At 41.1% G+C, this 19,368-nt stretch overlaps 1 protein-coding gene across 5 annotated transcripts in view; it reads left to right on the forward strand.

The window, feature by feature from the left end:
- The window catches only part of frs2a (fibroblast growth factor receptor substrate 2a), a 118,671-nt gene that overhangs the window by 96,530 nt on the left and 2,773 nt on the right, over positions 1-19,368 (forward strand). For all 5 annotated transcript variants that reach the window (XM_072267451.1, XM_072267450.1, XM_072267455.1 and 2 more), the window contains 3 exons: positions 7,059-7,245; positions 10,860-11,018; positions 18,743-18,906. In XM_072267451.1, coding sequence (XP_072123552.1) covers positions 7,059-7,245; positions 10,860-11,018; positions 18,743-18,906 — 510 coding nt within the window. The remainder of the gene's footprint in view (positions 1-7,058; positions 7,246-10,859; positions 11,019-18,742; positions 18,907-19,368) is intronic.

Consider the following 19,368-nt stretch of genomic DNA (forward strand, 5'->3'; position numbering starts at 1 on the left):
GTTTATAGCTGCATCTGGAATTCTTTTGTTCATCTTTTTTGGGTCATTTCAGGGATATTTTTAGGTTTTATTAGTACTTGGCAAAATTGGGTATTTTCAGTTGTAGAAACTCCAGTTAAGGTGTGTAGCATGAAGTGTCTAAAACAGAGTTAAAATTGATGATACAACAGTGCATGCACATTCAGGTTGTAATAATTCCATTTAAATTTGCCAGCGTCTGTTCAGATCACTGCCATCATGCTGTTGATCAGTGTCCTGTACAAACAGGGCTTCTCAAACTGGGGTCCACAGACCTCAGGCTTCATGGTATTGGTCCACGGCATATAAGTCATGAACCCGTTTATAGACAAAGATTGATCAGTAATCTTAATGCACAATTTGGAAGTCCCTTTCAGCATTCTTGGAGCAAAATGAATGAAATGTATTGACAGTTATTGCTGGCATGGAGGTTGGAGGTTTTTTTTCCCCAAAGCCTTCATCGTTTTTGTTAAGATTGTATTGGTTAAAGCTAAAAGATTTGAGTTTTCAGAGTCATATGGCACAAATAGGTTATTGGACCTGGCATAGACGTCCCTATACTTCAACCAGCATTTGGCTTGTAGCTTTCTATACATTGGCATTTTGAGATTTGTGTAGATCTGTGGTTCCAACCTGGGGTCCATGGATGCCTTGCTCAATCGTAGTGGTCCGTGCATAAAGGTTGGGAACTCCTGGTCTAGATATTTAAATCCTGTGAGAATATCTGTCTCATTCACCCATTTGGGAAGTGAATTACAGATTACACTGAATTACCTACTGGATGAAAAAGATGCCTCCTCACATCCACTCCAAGCCTCTTGTCCCTTAAGCCTATAAGCTCCAGATTTTGACACCTGTTAGAATCAGATTCAGATCCAGGTTTATTATCACCGGTATGTGACATGAAATTTGTTAACTTAGCAGCAGCAGTTCAATGCAATACGTAATCTAGCAGAGAAAAAAAGTAATAATGAGTAAAGTAAAAATAATAAACAAGTAAATCAATTATGTATATTGAATAGATTAAAAAACGTACAAAAACAGAAATACTTTTAAAAGTGTCCAAAGATTCAATGTCCATTTAGGAATCGGATGGTGGAGGGGAAGAAGCTGTTCCTGAATCGCTGAGTGTGTGCCTTCAGGCTCCTATATCTCCTACCTGATGGTAACAGTGAAAAAAGGGCATGCCCTGGGTGCTGGAGGTTATTAATAATGGACACTGCCTTTCTGAGACACTGCTCCTTGAAGATGTCCTGGGTACTTTGTAGGCTAGTACCCAAGATGGAGCTGACTAGATTTACAACCTTCTGCAGCTTCTTTTGGTCCTGTGCAGTTACCCCTCCATACCAGACAGTGATGCAGCTCTCCACGGTACAACTATAAAGTTTTTTGAGTGTACTTGTTGATATGCCAGATCTCTTCAAACTCTTAATAAAGTATAGTCGCTGTCTTGCCTTCCTTATAATGGCATTGATATGTTGGGACCAGGTTAGTTCCTCAGAGATCTTGACACCCAGGAATTTGAAGCTGCTCACTCTCTCCACTTCTGATCCCTCTGAGGATTGGTATGTGTTCCTTCATCTTACCCTTCCTGAGCTCCACAATCTGCTCTTTCGTCTTACTGACATTGAGTGCCAGGCTGTTGCTGCAGCACCACTCCACTAGTTGGCATATCTCACTCCTGTGCGCCCTCTTGTCACCACCTGAGATTCTACCAACAATAGTTGTATCATCAGCAAATTTATAGATGGTATTTGAGCTGTGCTTAGCCACACAGTCATGTGTGTATAGAGAGTAGAGCAGTGGGCTAAGCACACGCCCCTGAGGTGCGCCAGTGTTGATCGTCAGTGAGGAGGAGATGTTATCACCAATCCACATAGACTGTGGTCTTCCGGTGTTGGGAAGTTGAGGATCCAATTACAGAGGGAGATACAGAGGCCCAGGTTCTGCAACTTCTCAGTCAGGAGTGTGGGAATAATGGAATTAAATGCTGAGCTATAGTCAATGAACAATATCTTGACGTAGGTGTTTGTGTTGTCCAGCTGGTCTAAAGCCGTGTGGAGAGCCATTGAGATTGCGCCTGCCGTCGATCTACTGTGGCGATAGGCAAATTGCAATGGGTTCAGGCCCTTGCCGAGGCAGGAGTTCAGTCTAGTCATAACCAACCTCTCAAAGCATTTCATCACCGTCAATGTGAGTGCTACCGGGCGATAGTCATTAAGGCAGCCCACATTATTCTTCTTAGGCACTGATATAATTGTTGCCTTTTTGAAGCAACAAATGTCCTTGAATACTCCTGCTAGCTGGTTGGCACAGGTTTTCAGAGCCTTACCAGGTACTCCATCGGGACCTTCTGCCTTGTGAGGGTTCACTCTCTTTAAAGAGAGCCTAATATCGACCTCTGAGATGGAGATCACAGTGTCATCAGGTGCAGCAGGGATCTTCACAGCTGTAGATCTGTTCTCCCTTTTAAAGCGTGCATAGAAGGCATTGAGTTCATCTGGTAGTGAAGAATCGCTGTCATTCATGCTATTGGGTTTCACTTTGTAGGAAGTAAAGTCTTGCAGACCCTGCCAGAGTTGCCGTGCATCTGATGTTCAAAGATTCAATTTAATGTCAGAGAAATGTACACAATATACATCCTGAAATGCTTTATCTTCGCAAAAACATCCACGAAAACAGAGAAGTGCCCCAAAGAATGAACGACAGTTAAACGTGAGAACCCCGAAGTCGTCCCCCGCCACGCATAAGCAACAATCCCCCTCCCCCACTGGTAAAAGAAAAAGCGCAACCGCTACTGAGCAATCTCATCTCCAATCTTTTTTGAAATTGTCTCTTCACCCTTGAAATAGTTCTCCGCAAATCATACCTAGTTGTTTGGTACAGGCCTTGGTCACCAGCATTGAATGCCACAGATCTAGCCTTCAGCAGACGATGTACCTCCTAGTTCATCCATGGCTTTTGGTTTGGGAATGTACAGTAAGTCTTTGTGGGCACACACTCATCCACACAGGTTTTAATGAAGTTGGTAACAACTGCAGCATACTCATCCAGGTTCGAAAATGAATCCCTGAATACAGTCCAGTCTACCAATTCAAAGCAGTCCTGTAGGCGCTTCTGTGATTCCTTTGTCCATACCTTCACTGCTGGTGCTGCAGTCTTCAGTTTCTGCCTATACTCAGGGAGTAGAAGTACAGCCAGGTGATCAGAATTCCCAAAGTGAGGGCATGGAATAGCACGGTAGGCGTTCTTGATGGTGGTGTAGCCATGGTCCAGTGTGTTGTTTCCTCTGGTATTGCAAGTGATCTGTTGATGGTAGTTGCTTAGTGATTTTTTCAGACTGGCCTGGTTAAAATCGCCCAAAATAATGGTGAAGGCGTTAGGGTGTGCTGTTTCGTGCATGTTGATCCCATTACTCAGATCATCTAAAGCGTGCTTGACATTGGCCTGTGGTGGAATGTAAACTGCTACCAAAGTGACCCCAGAGAACTCCCGTGGTTGATAAAAAGGATGACACTTTACTGCTAGATATTCCAGGTCTGGTGAGCAGAATTGGGACAGCACTGATATATTTGTGCACCAAGAAGAGCTGATCATGAGACATACTCCTCCACCTCTGCTTTTGAGAGACTCTATAGATCTATCCTGACGGTGTATAGTAAACCCATTGATCTGGATCGCTGCATCCGGTATGGAAGGGGTTAACCAGGATTCCATGAAGCAAATGACACACGCGGTCCTAATGTCCCTCTGATTCAGCATCTTAGCTCTGACATAACCGATTTTGTTCACCAGAGACTGCACATTCACCAGCAAGATAATCGGTATAGCGAGTTTAAAACCCTGTTTCTCTAAAGACACTTGTAACCCCGATCTACACCTGCGCTTCCTCCGGGGTGTCCTCTGTGGCAGCTTCCGACCACAATTGCTGTTGTTTCCGTTGGTTTTAAGCAGCGATAGTTCATTTAAATGCATTAAGACATCTTTGTTGACTGTATTGACCTTGGAAGCAGTTGTGCTTTTTAGCTGTATCAGGCTGAAACGGAAATACTTAATTATATCCATTAACCGTACTGATGCTACTCGAGTCGCGCCTAGGTGCCCTGGAAGTTATAGGGAAAATGTTCTTTATTGTCTCATTTTGGTGTCCTTCCATCAAGGGGAACAAGCCCAGCCTATCCAGAAATCCTCATAGCTAAGATGCTGCATACTAAGCAACAGTTTGGTGAATTTCCTCTTTAGTGTAGTCACTACCTTGATATGGTATGGGAACAAACATAGTAGCATGTACTCCTGTAATCTGACTGATGTTTTATAATAACCATAACCTTCCTGCTCTTCTACACTGGGCCCTGTCTAATACAAGTAAATTTCCTGTTTGCCACTTTCATCACCCTGTCTACTTGTGTTTCCATCTTCAGATTTGTTCACTGAGACCCGTGTGTTCCTCATACTCCTTAGGCCATACCATTCACTGTCTTGCCCTTATTAGTCCGTCCTCCCAAAGTGCATCACCTCACATTTATCAAGATTAAATTCCATCTGCCATCATGTCATCTACAAATCTACTAGTTGTATCTCCTACATTCATATCCAAATCATTGATGTCAGTTACAAACAGGAAGGTTTCTAGCACTGCTCCCTGTGGTACATCACCAGTCACTGGTTTCCTCTCACAGTCCAAAAACAAACTGGTTAGTAGTCATAGTCATAGTCATACTTTATTGATCCCGGGGGAAACTGGTTTTCGTTACAGTTGCACCATAAATAATAAATAGTAATAAAACCGTAAATAGTTAAATAGTAGTATGTAAATTATGCCAGTAAATTATGAAATAAATCCAGGACCAGCCTATTGGCTCAGGGTGTCTGACCTTCCAAGGGAGAAGTTGTAAGGTTTGATGGCCACAGGCAGGAATGACTTCCTATGACGCTCTGTGTTGCATCTCGGTGGAATGAGTCTCTGGCTGAATGTACTCCTGTGCCCACCCAGTACATTATGTAGTGGATGGGAGACATTGTCCAAGATGGCATGCAACTTAGACAGCATCCTCTTTTCAGACATCACCGTGAGAGAGAGTCTAGTAGGTTAATTGGTCATCGTAAATTGTCCTGTTGGGGTTAAGTAGGTGGATCGCTGGGCAGTGCGACTCATTGGGTTGGAAGGATCTGTTCTCGCTGTATCTCCAAATAAGATAAATAAATCGCAAAGGTAACCCTCTGCCATTACACTCTGTCTCCTATTAATGGGCCATGTTTGGATCTAGAATGAGAAACAAAACACTGGAAGAACTTGGTGGGTCAAGCAACAACTGTGGAGGTAAATGCTGTAAGTTGATGTTTTAGGTCAAACCCTAGATCAGGACTGAGGGAAGGAGAAAGGTAACAAGTATATAGCAGTATCTGGAGGGGTGGAATAGAGGCTGGAGGGTAACAGGTGGAATGAAATTGGGAAGGGATAATGGGCAGATGGAACCAGGTGAGAGGAAGAGGTTGGGAGAGATGAACAAGGCTTACAATCCAGTGGTATGAACATTGAGGTTTTTCAATTTGATATGACCCTCACCAAGCGTTCTCATCCCAAACACATTACCTTGTCCACCAATTTTCTTTCCTTTTGTTTACCTCTCCTGCTCCCACTGCACTTAATTCTATCTGTTCACCCCTTCCCAATCTGCTTCCACCATTCACCTAATAGCTTCTGTCCCATCCCACATCCCATTGAATTCCACCTGCCCATCTTTTCCTCTGCATTTGTTCCACCTTTTCCCTACCAACCTCTATCTCACCCCCATACTGCCATATGCTGGCAAATGTTCCTCTTCCCTCTCAGCCCCGATGCAGGGTATTGACCTGAAAAATCAACTTGTAACTTTTGCTTTTACATATACTGCTTGACCAGAGAAGTTATTCCAGTGTTCAGTTTTAGTTCCAGATTCTGTCATCTGCAGTCTTTGTTTTCAATTCTGGACCTATCTTACTAACTTGCAATAAATCCCATGAACTTCAATCTTTTTGACTAATCTCCTCTGCGGAACGTTACCCAAGTCCATGTAGACCACAACAACTTCATTGGTTGTATCACAACCATTCGTTCCCACTTTGAAAAAAGTTAGTCAAATCTTTCAGAAAGTACCTCCCCTAACAAAACTATGCTGACTTTCCCAAGTGCAGACTAATCCTTAGAATTTTTATCAATAACAGGCCTCTAATTAAGTGACATATCCTAATTGTCCTTTTTAAGTAAGGAGATTCCATTTGCTATTTTCCGGTAATCTGGCATCTCCTCTGTAATCAGCAAATATTTATTTATATTTTTGGAACCCCAGCAATCTACACCCTTATCTCCCAGAGCAGCCTGAATACGTCCAATCAGGCCCTGGGGATTTATCCACCTTAAGGACCACTGTGACATCTTGTACCGTCTCCTTTGTAATGATAAAATGTTTTAGAATTCCACTCCTGTCCCCAAATTTTCCAAATGTCCTCCTTTGTGAATACAGATGAGAAGTAACCGGGGGGATCTTATAGAAACTTATCAAATATTGAAAGGACTAGATAGGATAGATGTGGAGAGGATGTTTTCTCTGGTGCGGGTATTCAGAAGTAGAGGGCGCAGCCTCAAAATTGAGGGGCAACCTTTTAGAACAGAGGTAAGGATGAACTTTTCTAGCCAGAGGGTAGTAAATCTGTGGAATGCTCTGCCGCAGACTGCAGTGGAGGCCAAGTCTGTGGGTATATTTAAGGCAGAAGTTGATAGTTCCCTGAACGGTCAGGGTGTCAAAGGATGTGGCAAGAAGGCAGGTGTATGGGGTTGAGTGGGATCCAGGATCAGCTATGATAGAATGGCAGAGCAGACTTGATGGGCTGAATGGCCTAATTTTGCTCCTATGTCTTATGGTCTTAAGGTGGAGTTTCCAAATTTCTAGATGTAATTTGTTTCTAGAAAATGTAATTCATGCTGATGATTATTTTGATACTCTTGATGCAGAGTGCCTAATTTGTAGATCACTGAGAATTCTCTATATTTTCCTTTCTAGGTGATTAATGTGGATGATGATGGTAACGAACTGGGTTCTGGTATAATGGAACTTACAGATACAGAACTGATTTTACACACACGGAAGAGAGATGCTGTGAAATGGCCCTACCTCTGTTTGCGTCGATATGGCTATGATTCAAACCTCTTCTCTTTTGAAAGTGGCCGGAGATGCCAAACTGGACAAGGTATCGTCACTTATTTAATTGTATCTTGAACAATTGCCTTATTTTCTGCAATCTATGCTCAAGAGCATGCAAGCAAAAGAATCTTGTGGATTTCAGTTAGATATCATGGAAGTATTCTTATGTACGGTATACAGTAATTCTGAAATGTGCAATTCATATTTGATTATAATTTATAGACATAATTCACTTTTGATAATGTCTTATGTTGTAGATTTATAATTAGTTCTATCACTCACTAGGTTTATTTTTCTAACTGGGTTTATTTTCTATTGCTGATGTTTTGTGTGTTATTGCTATTTTGCATATTTGCTAGTTTGTTTTATGAATTTTAATCTCTGTTTATGGCACGTAGTCTTCAATCCAATGAGCATCTTGGTGAAACTCTTCTGCACTCCCTCCAAAGCTAACACTTCCTATAATGTGGCAATCAAAACTGCACACAATACCCAAAATGTGGCCTAACCAAGGTTATATACAACTGTAACGTGGCTTCTCAACTCTTCTACTCAAATCCCTAACCCATGATAACAGGCCTGCTGTCTGCCCTCTTTACCACCCTATCCTCTTGTGTATCATTTTCAGGTAGGTCTGCACTTGTACCCCAAGATCCCCCTGCACATGAGTACTCCTATGGGCATATTCATTCCATATTTACCCCATACCTTCCTCTTGCGTATGATCTCCCAAAAAACTTCGGCTCACATTTGTCCAAATTAAACTCCATCTGCCAGTTCTCTGCCCTAATTTCTAACTGGTATCTATCCTGCTGTTTTGTTATCCACAACTCCACCAATTAATGTGTCATCTGCAAGCTAATCAGACCCATCCAAGTTTTTGGCCATATCCTTAATATCTAGTACAAACAGCAGAGGTTCCAGCATTAATCCTTGCGGAAGAGCACAAGCACTGGTACACACCTTCTGTTAGACAAACACCCCTGTACCATTACCCCGTCTGCTATAACCAAGCCAATTGTGGATCTAATTTACCAACTTGCCATGGATCCTATATGACTTGTTCTTCAGGTCCAGCCTGCCATGAGAGACTTTATCATAGATGTAGTGATATATATGTCTGTAAAAAGACATGTTTTAAATTTGGCTAATCAGATCATGCACCTGGAAAACAGCAGCCAGAACATCAAACCCCTAACCCACAACCTTCTCCCGTGCAAAAAATAACAGCGACAATAACATCAACTCCCCAACCCCCTCTCTTGCACACAAAACTCACTTGGCCTTTTCTCCTTGGAGCTCGGAGGATGAGAGGTGACCTGATAGAGGTGTATAAGATGATGAGAGGCATTGATCAGAGGCTTTTTCCCAGGACTGAATTGGCTGTGGCATAGGTTTAAGGTGCTTGGAAGCAGGTACAAGGGGGATGTCAGAGGTAAGTTTTCACACAGAGAGTGGTGGGTGTGTGGAATGCACTGCCAGCGATGCTGGTAGAGGTGAATACAGTAGGGTCTTTTAAGACACACTTAGATAGGTGCATGGAGCTTAGAAAAATAGAGGGCTATGTGGTAGGGAAATTCTAGGCAGTTTCTAGAGTAGGTTACATGGTCAGCACAACATTGTAGGCCAAAGGGCCTGTAATGTGCTGTAGATTTCTGTGTTCTATGTTCTAAAACTAATAGATCGCCCACGTGGAAAAACAGCAAGAACATCAGACCCCAATTCCCCAACCCCTCCCTCGCACAAAAACTAACATATCGCCCACCCGGAAAATGGCAACAAGAAAGAAAAACACAGAAAACTGAAGGAGACCATAAAAACTACAGTCCACACCAATAATCACAGAAGTCTCTGAATTTCAAAAACATCAGCGTCAAGGAGAGCCACAGCTCAAACTCAGTCCTTCCGTGGGGAGTGACCGCTGGCCCACAGCCTCCCAGCCGTTGACCCCTTGAGCCAAGCTTTTGTTGGCTAATAGATCCTACTGAGGGGAGGGCGCATGCCCTGTTACACTCTCCTCACTCAGTTGCTCCCTCCATACGGCATTTGCTGCGCCCTCAGCACAGGGACCTTTACTTCAATGAAGATTGTTTAAAATGAGTGCTCTTAAGTTGCTGGGAAGGTGGTGGTGGGGGGTTAGATATGGCAGAAAATATCTGTGATAAGGCAAAGTCGTAGCAAAAAAATTGGTGGAGACATGTATAGGGTGACTATGCTCCTTTTACCGTAATGATTTAATAGCAGAGATCACTGGATAAAAGGAATGTTGAGGCCAGTTGTAATACTGTGTGATCAGCTAAACCATTATTCTGAAAACAAAATAAAACACTAGAAGTCTTTTATTTAAGCAGAAATGCAGGAGATGCTCAGTAGTTTGGATTGGGCAATATATGACATTGTGAGAGTGTTCTTCAGGTTTATAGTAATTTTCATGGTATGACAAGATATGTGGGACAAATGCTTAAGGTGATCCAGTCATTATTCTTTATCTAAACAACAATCCAAGCACATTTTTTTAGGGCAGTGGTGAAGGTTCACTTAGTGAAGCCATTACTTTGGGTATATTGAACTCCAGGCTGCTCATTACAAATTCTATGTACAGGAGGGAGTTCTGCCAGATCCCTGGTTAATATTCCTCCTTACTCCATGTCACGAACATTATGCTTACTTGCTTTTAATTGTGCTGTTGGTTGTGAGATATTTCAGCTTCAAAAACATCACCACAATTAAATGATTCAGTACAGACTAGATGGGCCAAAGGTCCTCTTTTTGTGCTGTACCTTTCTACAACTGTATATTATTTCTTTGTTTTGAAACAATTTGTAGTTTCGGACATATTCTTCAATGTTTGGTTTTCATCATTTGGTTCTCCATTTAGCAAGCAATGCAGTATGTTCAACAGCAATCAGTAATTCAAACACTCATTGATATTCTGTGGTATCAGTATAACAGTAGTTGGTATGTAGAAAGAAAGTAACTTGTAATATTCAGTACCTAAATTAACAACTATGTTAACTCTAATCTAATGCTTACAATGGAAGAATAAACCAAAAAGCTGTGAATGGTGGACTTCCTTGAGTATCTGTACTTGTAGTGGTAAGTCAAGCTCCCTCTGCTGTTCAAAGTAAAGAGACTCAGTACTGAAGAGACTTGGTATTGCTGCCTGTGTATTCCGTTTGTAAGCTCTTTGGGACAACTTTAGAGTTATTTGTATGTGTAAACAGCATTTCTTTTCCCACATTCCCTCTTAATACCAGCCATTGATGTATTTTTTCCATTCTTAGGCCATTTTATTGTTTCTCCTTATTTCCAGTTGTGTATTTAGTGTTAATTATTAAATACATTAATTAAGGACCCCAGCGGATATTAGGCGGTCAATACTTATTGTCAAGACTTGGCAACTCATGGCATTAGGATCAGATGTTGGAGGGTTATTCAAACTCTTGGACCATATCTCTGCATGGAATCAAAGCCCTAAGAAGTGGGAATGTTGTAATACATAAGAAAACTTTGCATTCTGTTCAATTAATATAAGGGTGTAAATAGAAGTATAAATTATGAAAAGTATGTAATATTGTGTAAGTTAACTAATTTGTCACTGACTTTACAGAATCTTGTTGGTTGTGCTGTAATTACTAAAGTTCTTTCCTTGTTCTTCAGGAATTTTTGCATTCAAATGTGCGCGAGCTGAAGAGATTTTCAACTTGCTCCAAGATATCATGCAGTGTAACAGTATAAGTGTAGTGGAAGAGCCAGTTGTAGAAAGAAGTGAACAACAAAATGAATTAGACATTCCAAGAACTCCACGGACACCTACCAGTAAGTATTGTTCACTTTGTTAAGATAAACAAGCAATCTCCAGGTTAAAAAAGGATTCTGCTGCCCTGAGTTTGCTTTCAATAACACTTCATGTAATAACAGCAAATATACCCAATGTCAGAAATTCTCTTCATGGTGATGAGGTAAAATTTAACTGATAAAATACATTATTCAACAAGCCAAGAATGCAATCTTAGGAAGATCCCTGACAGCTTAAGCTACTAAATTTCCATTCCATTTTTACTAAATTACTACAATATAGTTGTGATTTAGTTTTGTGCCACCACTCTTCAATTCACAATTAATGGTCAAATACATAGTAGCTCATAATTTGGCCCATAATGCAAATTTATCCAGCCTTATCCAAACTGAAGTATAGGGGTGCTACAGTTCTGAAAGGGCTGTCTTTATGATTGTCCAGGTAAGTCAGAGCTGGCCTTAATTACAGTGCCTGTAGTATTTGTGGCACAATGTAGCAAAACTTTAAAAACTGAAAAAAAAGGCAAACTACTTAATGAAAATCTCAAATCCCCAAAAATGTATAACATTCTGAAGTATTTCTAAACATCTAAACATTAAAGAGATGGCTGACAAGGCAGATGGGTGGGTAGTTGTAAAGTGGTTCACTCCCTCAGCTCTTTGCATGGAGCTGCTGAGTTTCTTACTTGGTGAGATTGTCTTATGAGGAGATACAGAACTGAGATCTCTACATCCTGAATGTTCCTTTTCCATTTTGAGTTGGTCCTGAGCCAGGGATTCTGAAACAGCAGTTCAAGGAGGTTTTAGGATATCATTACATCTTTTCTACTGTCCAGCTGGTCATCTCTTCTCTTGACAGAGCTCGTAGTGGAATGTTTATTTTGGGAGATGTGTCGGGCATGTGATTGATGTGGCATGCCATCTGATGCAATATGTGTGTAATTAAGAGTTTCAGTGTTGAAGATGTTGGCCTGGGAGATGACATTGTCATTGGTTTACTTTTCCTTTGAGTCAGTAATAACCTATGGAAAGATGCACACTTTCATTTCTGCTAGTTTTCTTGTTCAACCTTTATACAACTTTGATCAAAGTTGAATTCCAGTACTGAAGCAAAAGTGACTGTTCCTTTAGCCTCAGTTTAAAACAAAATGTATATGGGAATTAGACAAAATTCTCCAAGTTGTTTCATACAAGGAAAGATGGATTGTAATTTTTTGATAATTTTCAAATCTGGGATATTTGGTGGCGGGTTTCCTCCGGGCAGATTTGTAGTCCAAATTGTATTCAGCTGGTTATCAATGTTATTCCTGCTCATCTAGAGGTGTGAATGTTTGTTGATTGTTATGTTGTTCTGCTTGCAACATCTCTGATAATGAAGAAGCAAAACATAATAAGGCTTCAATAACATTTGTACCAGGCAATACTCATCTCCAACAGGAGAGTCTAACCATGTCTTCCTGGCAACCTTTATTATATTGACTAATCCATCACATCCACTAAGCCCTTTCGATAAGAAAATTAAATGTACTAGCCAAATCAATACGGTCCTTGAAAGAAAAGGGTGGAGGTTAGGGTATTCTGTAGTAAATATTTAGATATAAAGTACGGAGTAGGCCTTTACAACCCTTCAAGCTGCACTGCCCAAGCAATCCCCAATTCAACTGTAGCCTAATTACAATGACCAATTAACCTACCAGTAATATGTCCTTGGAGCGAGGGGAGAAAACCCACGAATTCCACGGGGACGACATAGACTTCTTACAAGTGACGTTGGAATTGAACTCTGAACTCCAATGCCCTGAGCTGTAATAGCTTCATGCTAACCACTGCACTACCACTGTAGTATCCTAATAATTCCCCTTTTGATCTTGATATCATCCAAAGCAAAATAGCCTATTTATTTTATTTGCATCATGTTCTCTGCCAAAATTTTTTTACTTGCTCTACAATCTACACATTATCCTGACAGAATGAACCACCTGTCAGGTACATTATTACACTCCACCAATGTCTCTGACTGTTCCAAAGGGTTACAGATACAGAGGAATGACAAATCCAAGTCTCTCAAAATTACGAATAGATGCATCCACATTCTTGATCTGAATGCTAGTAATTCTGTGGGACTGCTTCATTAATTGCGATAGTTCGAGAAGGCATTTGGGAGAAGGGGAGTGGGAATAATTGGCTGCAGCAGTACAAAAGAAAAAAATTTTAAAAATTAAAGAAAAGAATAGAAAAAATACTGTCTTACCCTCATGAATGTTTGAGAGATCTAGGAGGAGATTGCAGGTCAAGGGTTTTTCTTTAGCACTTGTCAATTTTTATTTTAGGTGATTTTTACACATGGTCCCTATATCCACTTGGAACACCATTTTCCTGGCCTTTCACCATTAAATACTTCACAAATGCATTTTGTTGTGGCTATATCATGGCACAAGATTGAAAGGTCATAGAACTATACAGCGCAGATACAGCATTCTGATTGGTGCATGAATTCTAAAATGAATCAGTTTATGCAACTTTCAATGAAGGCAAAAGATTCTAAATATAAACCTGACCATGGAAGAGAAATGTTTGCTTTTGCAACATTCTGATATCAAATACAAAAATTAGCATTTTGTTTAATTAGCCATTCTAAATCAGGATTAAAATACAAATAAACTTTATAACCAAACTTCAATTTACCACTTTATGTTTAATTGAATCTATTGATATGATTGATAAAGTGAACCTAAAACAATCAAATTTCTGTTAGTGCTGGAGGGTTTCCATGGAAATTGTCCCAATCATTCATTTAATTTAAGCAGAAGAAATTGGTAACTGTGTTACATTTTTACAAGGTTCCACTTTTCTGTGGTTCATCTGTTGAAATTACACTATATTTTGTTGTGGCGGATCACGTCAATATAAGTGTTCTATTGCACGCATACATATTTATGCACACGCAAATCAAAGATAGTGTGCAACAGAGATTACAGAAAGCACAGGAAAGAGATGAGGCTTAACCACAGCCAGTGGCATGAGTTACAGGGCAATAGAGGTGTGGTGCAGTTAAAACAGAAAGCAACAAATACTGGACTGAAAATGTTATATTTGAATGCACGCAGTTTAAGGAATAAAATGGACGATCTTGAAATTCAGCTACAGATTGGCATACAATATATGACATTGTGGCCATCTCTGAAACTTGGCTAAAGGATGGCTGCCATTGGGAGCTGAACATCCAAGGATATATGGTGTATCAGAAAGATAGGTTAGTAGGCAGAGGGGGTGGTGTGGCTCTGTGTATAAGAAATAATATTAAATCATTAGAAAGAGATGACATAGGATTGGAAGGTGTAGAGTCTCTATGGGTTGAGTTAAGAAATGGCAAGGGTAAAAGGACCCTAATTGCAGTTATATACAGGCCTCCAAACAACAGCCAGAATGTGGATTACAAATTACAGCAGGTGATGGAAAAGGCGTGTTAGAAAGGCAATGTCATGATAATCGTTGGGGATTTTAACATGAAAATGGATTGGAAAAACTAGGTCAGTACTGGACCTTGAGAGAGAATTTGTAGAATGTCTAAGGGATGGCTTTTTAGAACAGCTTGTTGAGCCCACTAGGGGATCGGCTGTGCTGGATTGGGTGTTGTGCAATGTTCCGGAGGTGATAAGAGAGTTTAAGGTTAAGGAACCCTTAGGGAACGGTGCTCACAATATGATCAAGTTCACATTGAAATCTGAGAGGGAAAAAATAAAATCCAATGTGTCAGTATTTAAGTGGAATAAAGGAAATTACAATGGCATGAGAGGGGAACTGGTCGAAGTTGTCTGAAAAGGGACATTTACAGGAAAGGCAGCAGAGCAGCAATGGCTGGAGTTTCTGCGAAAAATGAGGGAAGTGCAAGACAGATATATTCCAAATAAGAAGAAATTTTCAAAGGGAAAGAGGATACTACTATGGCAGACAAGTGAAGTCAGAGCCAAAGTAAAAGCATAAGAGAGGGCATACAAGGAAGCCAGAGCTAGTGGGAAGATAGAGGATGGGAAACTTAAAAACTTGCAGAAGGAAGCTAAGAAGGTCATTAGGAAGGAAAAGATGAATTATGAAAAGAAGCTGGCGACTAATATCAAAGAAGATACTAAAAGCTTTTTTAAGTATATAAAGGTAAAAGAGAGTGAGGGTAGATATAGGACCAGTACAAAATGACGCTGGAGATAATGTAATGAGAGACGCAGAGATAGCAGAGGGACTGAATGCGTATTTTGCATCAGTCTTCACAGTGGAAGATAGCTGCCTTATACCGGACATTCAGGCGTGTCAGGGAAGTGAAGTTTGTGCAGTGAAAATTACAGCTGAGAAGGTGCTCAGGAACTTTAATGGTCTGAGGGTGGATAAATCTCCTGGACCTGATAGAATGTACCCTCGGGTTCTGAAGGAAGTAGCTGGAGAGATTGCAGAGGCATTAATGATGATCTTTTGAGAATCGATAGAATCTGGCATTGTACTGGATGACTGGAAAATTGCAAATGTTACTCCAGTATTTAAGAAGGGTGGGAGGCAGCAGAAGGGAAACTATAGACCTGTTAGCCTGACATCAGTGGTTGAGAAGTTGCTGGAATCGATTGTTAGGGATGAGATTACAGAGCACTTGGAGGCACATGACAAGATAGGCCAAAGCCAGCATGGTTTCCTGAAAGGAAAATCCTGCCTGACAAACCTATGGAATTCTTTGAGGAAATTACTAGCAGGGTAGACAAAGGAGATGCAGTAGACATGGTGTACTTGGATTGTCAGAAGACTTTTGACAAGGTGCTGCACATGAGGCTGCTTAGCAAGATAAGAGCCCATGGAATTACAGGGAAGTTACTAGCATGGGTGGAGCATTGGCTGATCGGCAGAAAACAGAGTGGGAATAAAGGGATCCTATTCTGACTGGCTGCCAGTTACCAGTGGAGTTCTACAGGGGTCAGTGTTGGGACCGCTGCTTTTTACAATGTATGTCAATGATTTGGCCTACGGTTTTAATGGATTTGTAGCTAAATTTGCCGATGATACAAAGATAGGTGGAGGAGCAGAAAATGTTGAGGAAACAGAGAGTGTGCAGAAAGACTTAGATAGTTTAGGGAAATGGGCAAAGAAGTGGCAAATGCAATACAATGTTGGAAAGTATATGTTCGTGCACTTTGGTGGAAGAAATAAACGGGAAGATTATTATTTAGATGGGGAGAGAATTCAAAATACAGAGATGCAAAGGATCTTGGGAGTCATTGTGCAAGATACCCTAAAGGTTAACCTCCAGGTTGAGACAGTTGTGAAGAAAGCGAATGCAATGTTGGCATTCATTTCTTGAGGTATAGAATATACGAGGAGTGATTGATAAGCTCGTGGCCTAAGGTAGAAGAAGATGAGTTATTAACTTCAAACTTTCTGCATAATCACTCAAAGAGTTGAACTGCACGTGCATGTAACGAGAGCCGTATAACTCATCTCCTTCTACCTTAGGCCACGAACTTATCAATTACCCCTGCTGTGGACCACTTTCTGGAGGTCCAAAATGCTGACCTTTACAAAGAAGGGATTAAGTGTGTAAATGTAGGAGGGGACTATGTTGAAAAATAAATGTGCTAGGTTTTCTAAAATTGACTCCTTCTACCTTAGGCCACAAACTTATTAATCACCCCTCGTAAGAGCAGGGATGTGATGTTGAGGCTCTATAAGGCACTTGTGAGACCACACTTGGAGTATTGAGTGCAGTTTTGGGCTCCTTACTTTAGAAAGGATATAGTGACATTGGGAAGGGTTCAGAGAAGATTCACAAGAATGATTCCAGGAATGAAAGGGTTACCGTATGAGGAAGGTCTGCAGCTCTTGGGCTGTATTCCCTGGAGTTCAGGAGAATGTGGGGGGGGGGATCTCATAGAAACATTCTGAATGTTGAAAAGCTTGAACAGATTAGATATGGCAAAGTTATTTCCCATGGTAAAGGATTCTAGGACAAGAGGGCACGATTTCAGGATTGAAGGATGTCCATTTAGAACTGAGATGCGGAGAAATTACTTTAGACAGAGAAAATAGACAATAGCTGCTGGAGTAGGCCATCCGGCCCTTCGAGCCAGCATCGCCATTCACTGTGATCATGGCTGACCATCCACAATCAGTATCCCGTTCCTGCCTTCTCCCCATATCCCTTGACTCCACTATCTTTAAGAGCTCTATCTAATTCTTTCTTGAAAGCATCCAGAGAATTGGCCTCCACTGCCTTCTGAGGCAAAGCATTCCACAGATCCACAACTCTCTGGGTGAAAAAGCTTTTTCCTCAACTCCATTCTAAATGGCTTACCCCTTATTCTTAAACTGTGGGCTCTGGTTCTGGACTCCCCCAACATCGGGAACATGTTTCCTGACTCTAGCGTGTCCAATCGCTTAATAATCTTATATGTTTCAATCAGATCTCCCCTCATCCTTCTAAATTCCAGTGTATACAAGCCCAGTTGCTCCAATCTTTCAACTTAGGACAGTCCCGCCATCCCGGGAATTAACCTCGTGAACCTACGCTGCACTCCCTCAGTAGCAAGAATGTCCTTCCTCAAATTTGGAGACCAAAACTGCACACAGTATTCCAGGTGTGGTCTCACCAGGGCCCTGTACAACTGCAGAAGGACCTCTTTGTTCCTATACTCAACTCCCCTTGATATGAAGGCCAACATGCCATTAGCTTTCTTCACTGCCTGCTGTACCTGTATGCTTACTTTCAGTGACTGATGAACAAGGACACCTAGATCTCGTTGTACTTCTTTTTCCTAACGACACCATTCAGATAGTAATCTGCCTTCCTGTTCTTGCCACCAAAGTGGATAACCTCACATTTATCCACATTAAACTGCATCTTCCCACTCACCCAACCTGTCCAAGTCACCCTGCATTCTCATAACATCCTCCTCACATTGCACACTGCCACCCAGCTTTGTGTCATCTGCAAATTTGCTAATGTTACTTTTAATCCCTTCATCTAAATCATTAATGTATATTGTAAATAGCTGTGGTCCCAGCACCACGCCTTGCGGTACCCCACTAGTCACTGCCTGCCATTCTGAAAGGGACCCATTAATTCCTACTCCTTGTTTCCTGTCTGCCAACCAATTTTCTATCCATGTCAGTACTCTACCCCCAATACCACGTGCTCCAATTTTGCTCACTAATCTCCTATGTGGGACCTTATCAAAGGCTTTCTGAAAGTCCAGGTACACCACATCCACTGGCTCTCCCTTGTCCATTTTCATAGTTACATCCTCAAAACATTCCAGAAAATCAGTCAAGCATGATTTCCCCTTCGTAAATCCATGCTGTCTCGGACCGATCCTGTTACTGCTATCCAAATGTGTCGCTATTTCATCTTTTATAATTGACTCCAGCATCTTCCCCACCACTGATGTCAGGTAAATCTGTGGAATTTGTTGCCACGAGCGGCTATGGAGGCCAAGTCATTGAGCGTATTTAAGGCAGAGATAGATAGGTTCTTGATTAGCCAGGGCATCAGAGGGTATGGGTGAAGGCAGGGGAGTGGGGATGACTGGAAGAATTGGATCAGTCCTTGACTGAATGGCAGAGCAGACTCGATGGGCCGAATGGCCTACTTCTGCTCCTGTATCTTATCTTACATTTACTGATCCATTTGAAATTGTAATAGAGTTTTTTGTTAGTAAAGATGTAATTTTGTCAGGTTAACAAATGATTCTACAATATCCTGTTACTTCCAGCTCCAGGTTTTGTTCAACCAAGTTTACCAAATGGATATCCCAGGTATCCGTCTTTCGGAGAAGGCTCTTCTCATCCTTCAACACGACATCCCTCTGTAGGCAGTGCACGTTTGCCCTCTGTGGATGAAGAGTCAACACACCCTCTAATAGTATCAGAGGAACAAGTAAGGAAAAGATTGATATTTTATCCCAAAATAATTTTGTAGTTAAGTTACAAAAGAAAACTTTAATTTTTTTGGTACTTTTTAAATTTTGTAATCAGCATAAAGTACAAAGTAAGTTTCCTTATCAAAGCACATAAATGTCACCATTATACAACCTGGAGATTAATTTTCCTGTGGGCATACTCAGCAATTCTATAGAATAGTAACTATAACAGGATCAATGAAAGACTGTGCAAATGCAAATAAATGGCAATGAATGACGAGAACATGAGATATAAGATAGAGTTAAAGTGAGATAATTGGTGGTGGGAGAATCTCAATGAATGGCCAAGAGAGTGTGGTTATTCCCATTGCTTAAAACCTGATGGTTGTGGGGTTGTAACAGTTCTTGAACCTGGTGGTGTGGGTCTTGAGGCTCTTATACCTTCTACTAGATCGCAGCAGCAAGAAAAGAGCATGGCC

Source organism: Mobula birostris, chromosome 9, assembly GCF_030028105.1.
Source record: "Mobula birostris isolate sMobBir1 chromosome 9, sMobBir1.hap1, whole genome shotgun sequence".
Lineage (NCBI taxonomy): Eukaryota > Metazoa > Chordata > Chondrichthyes > Myliobatiformes > Myliobatidae > Mobula > Mobula birostris.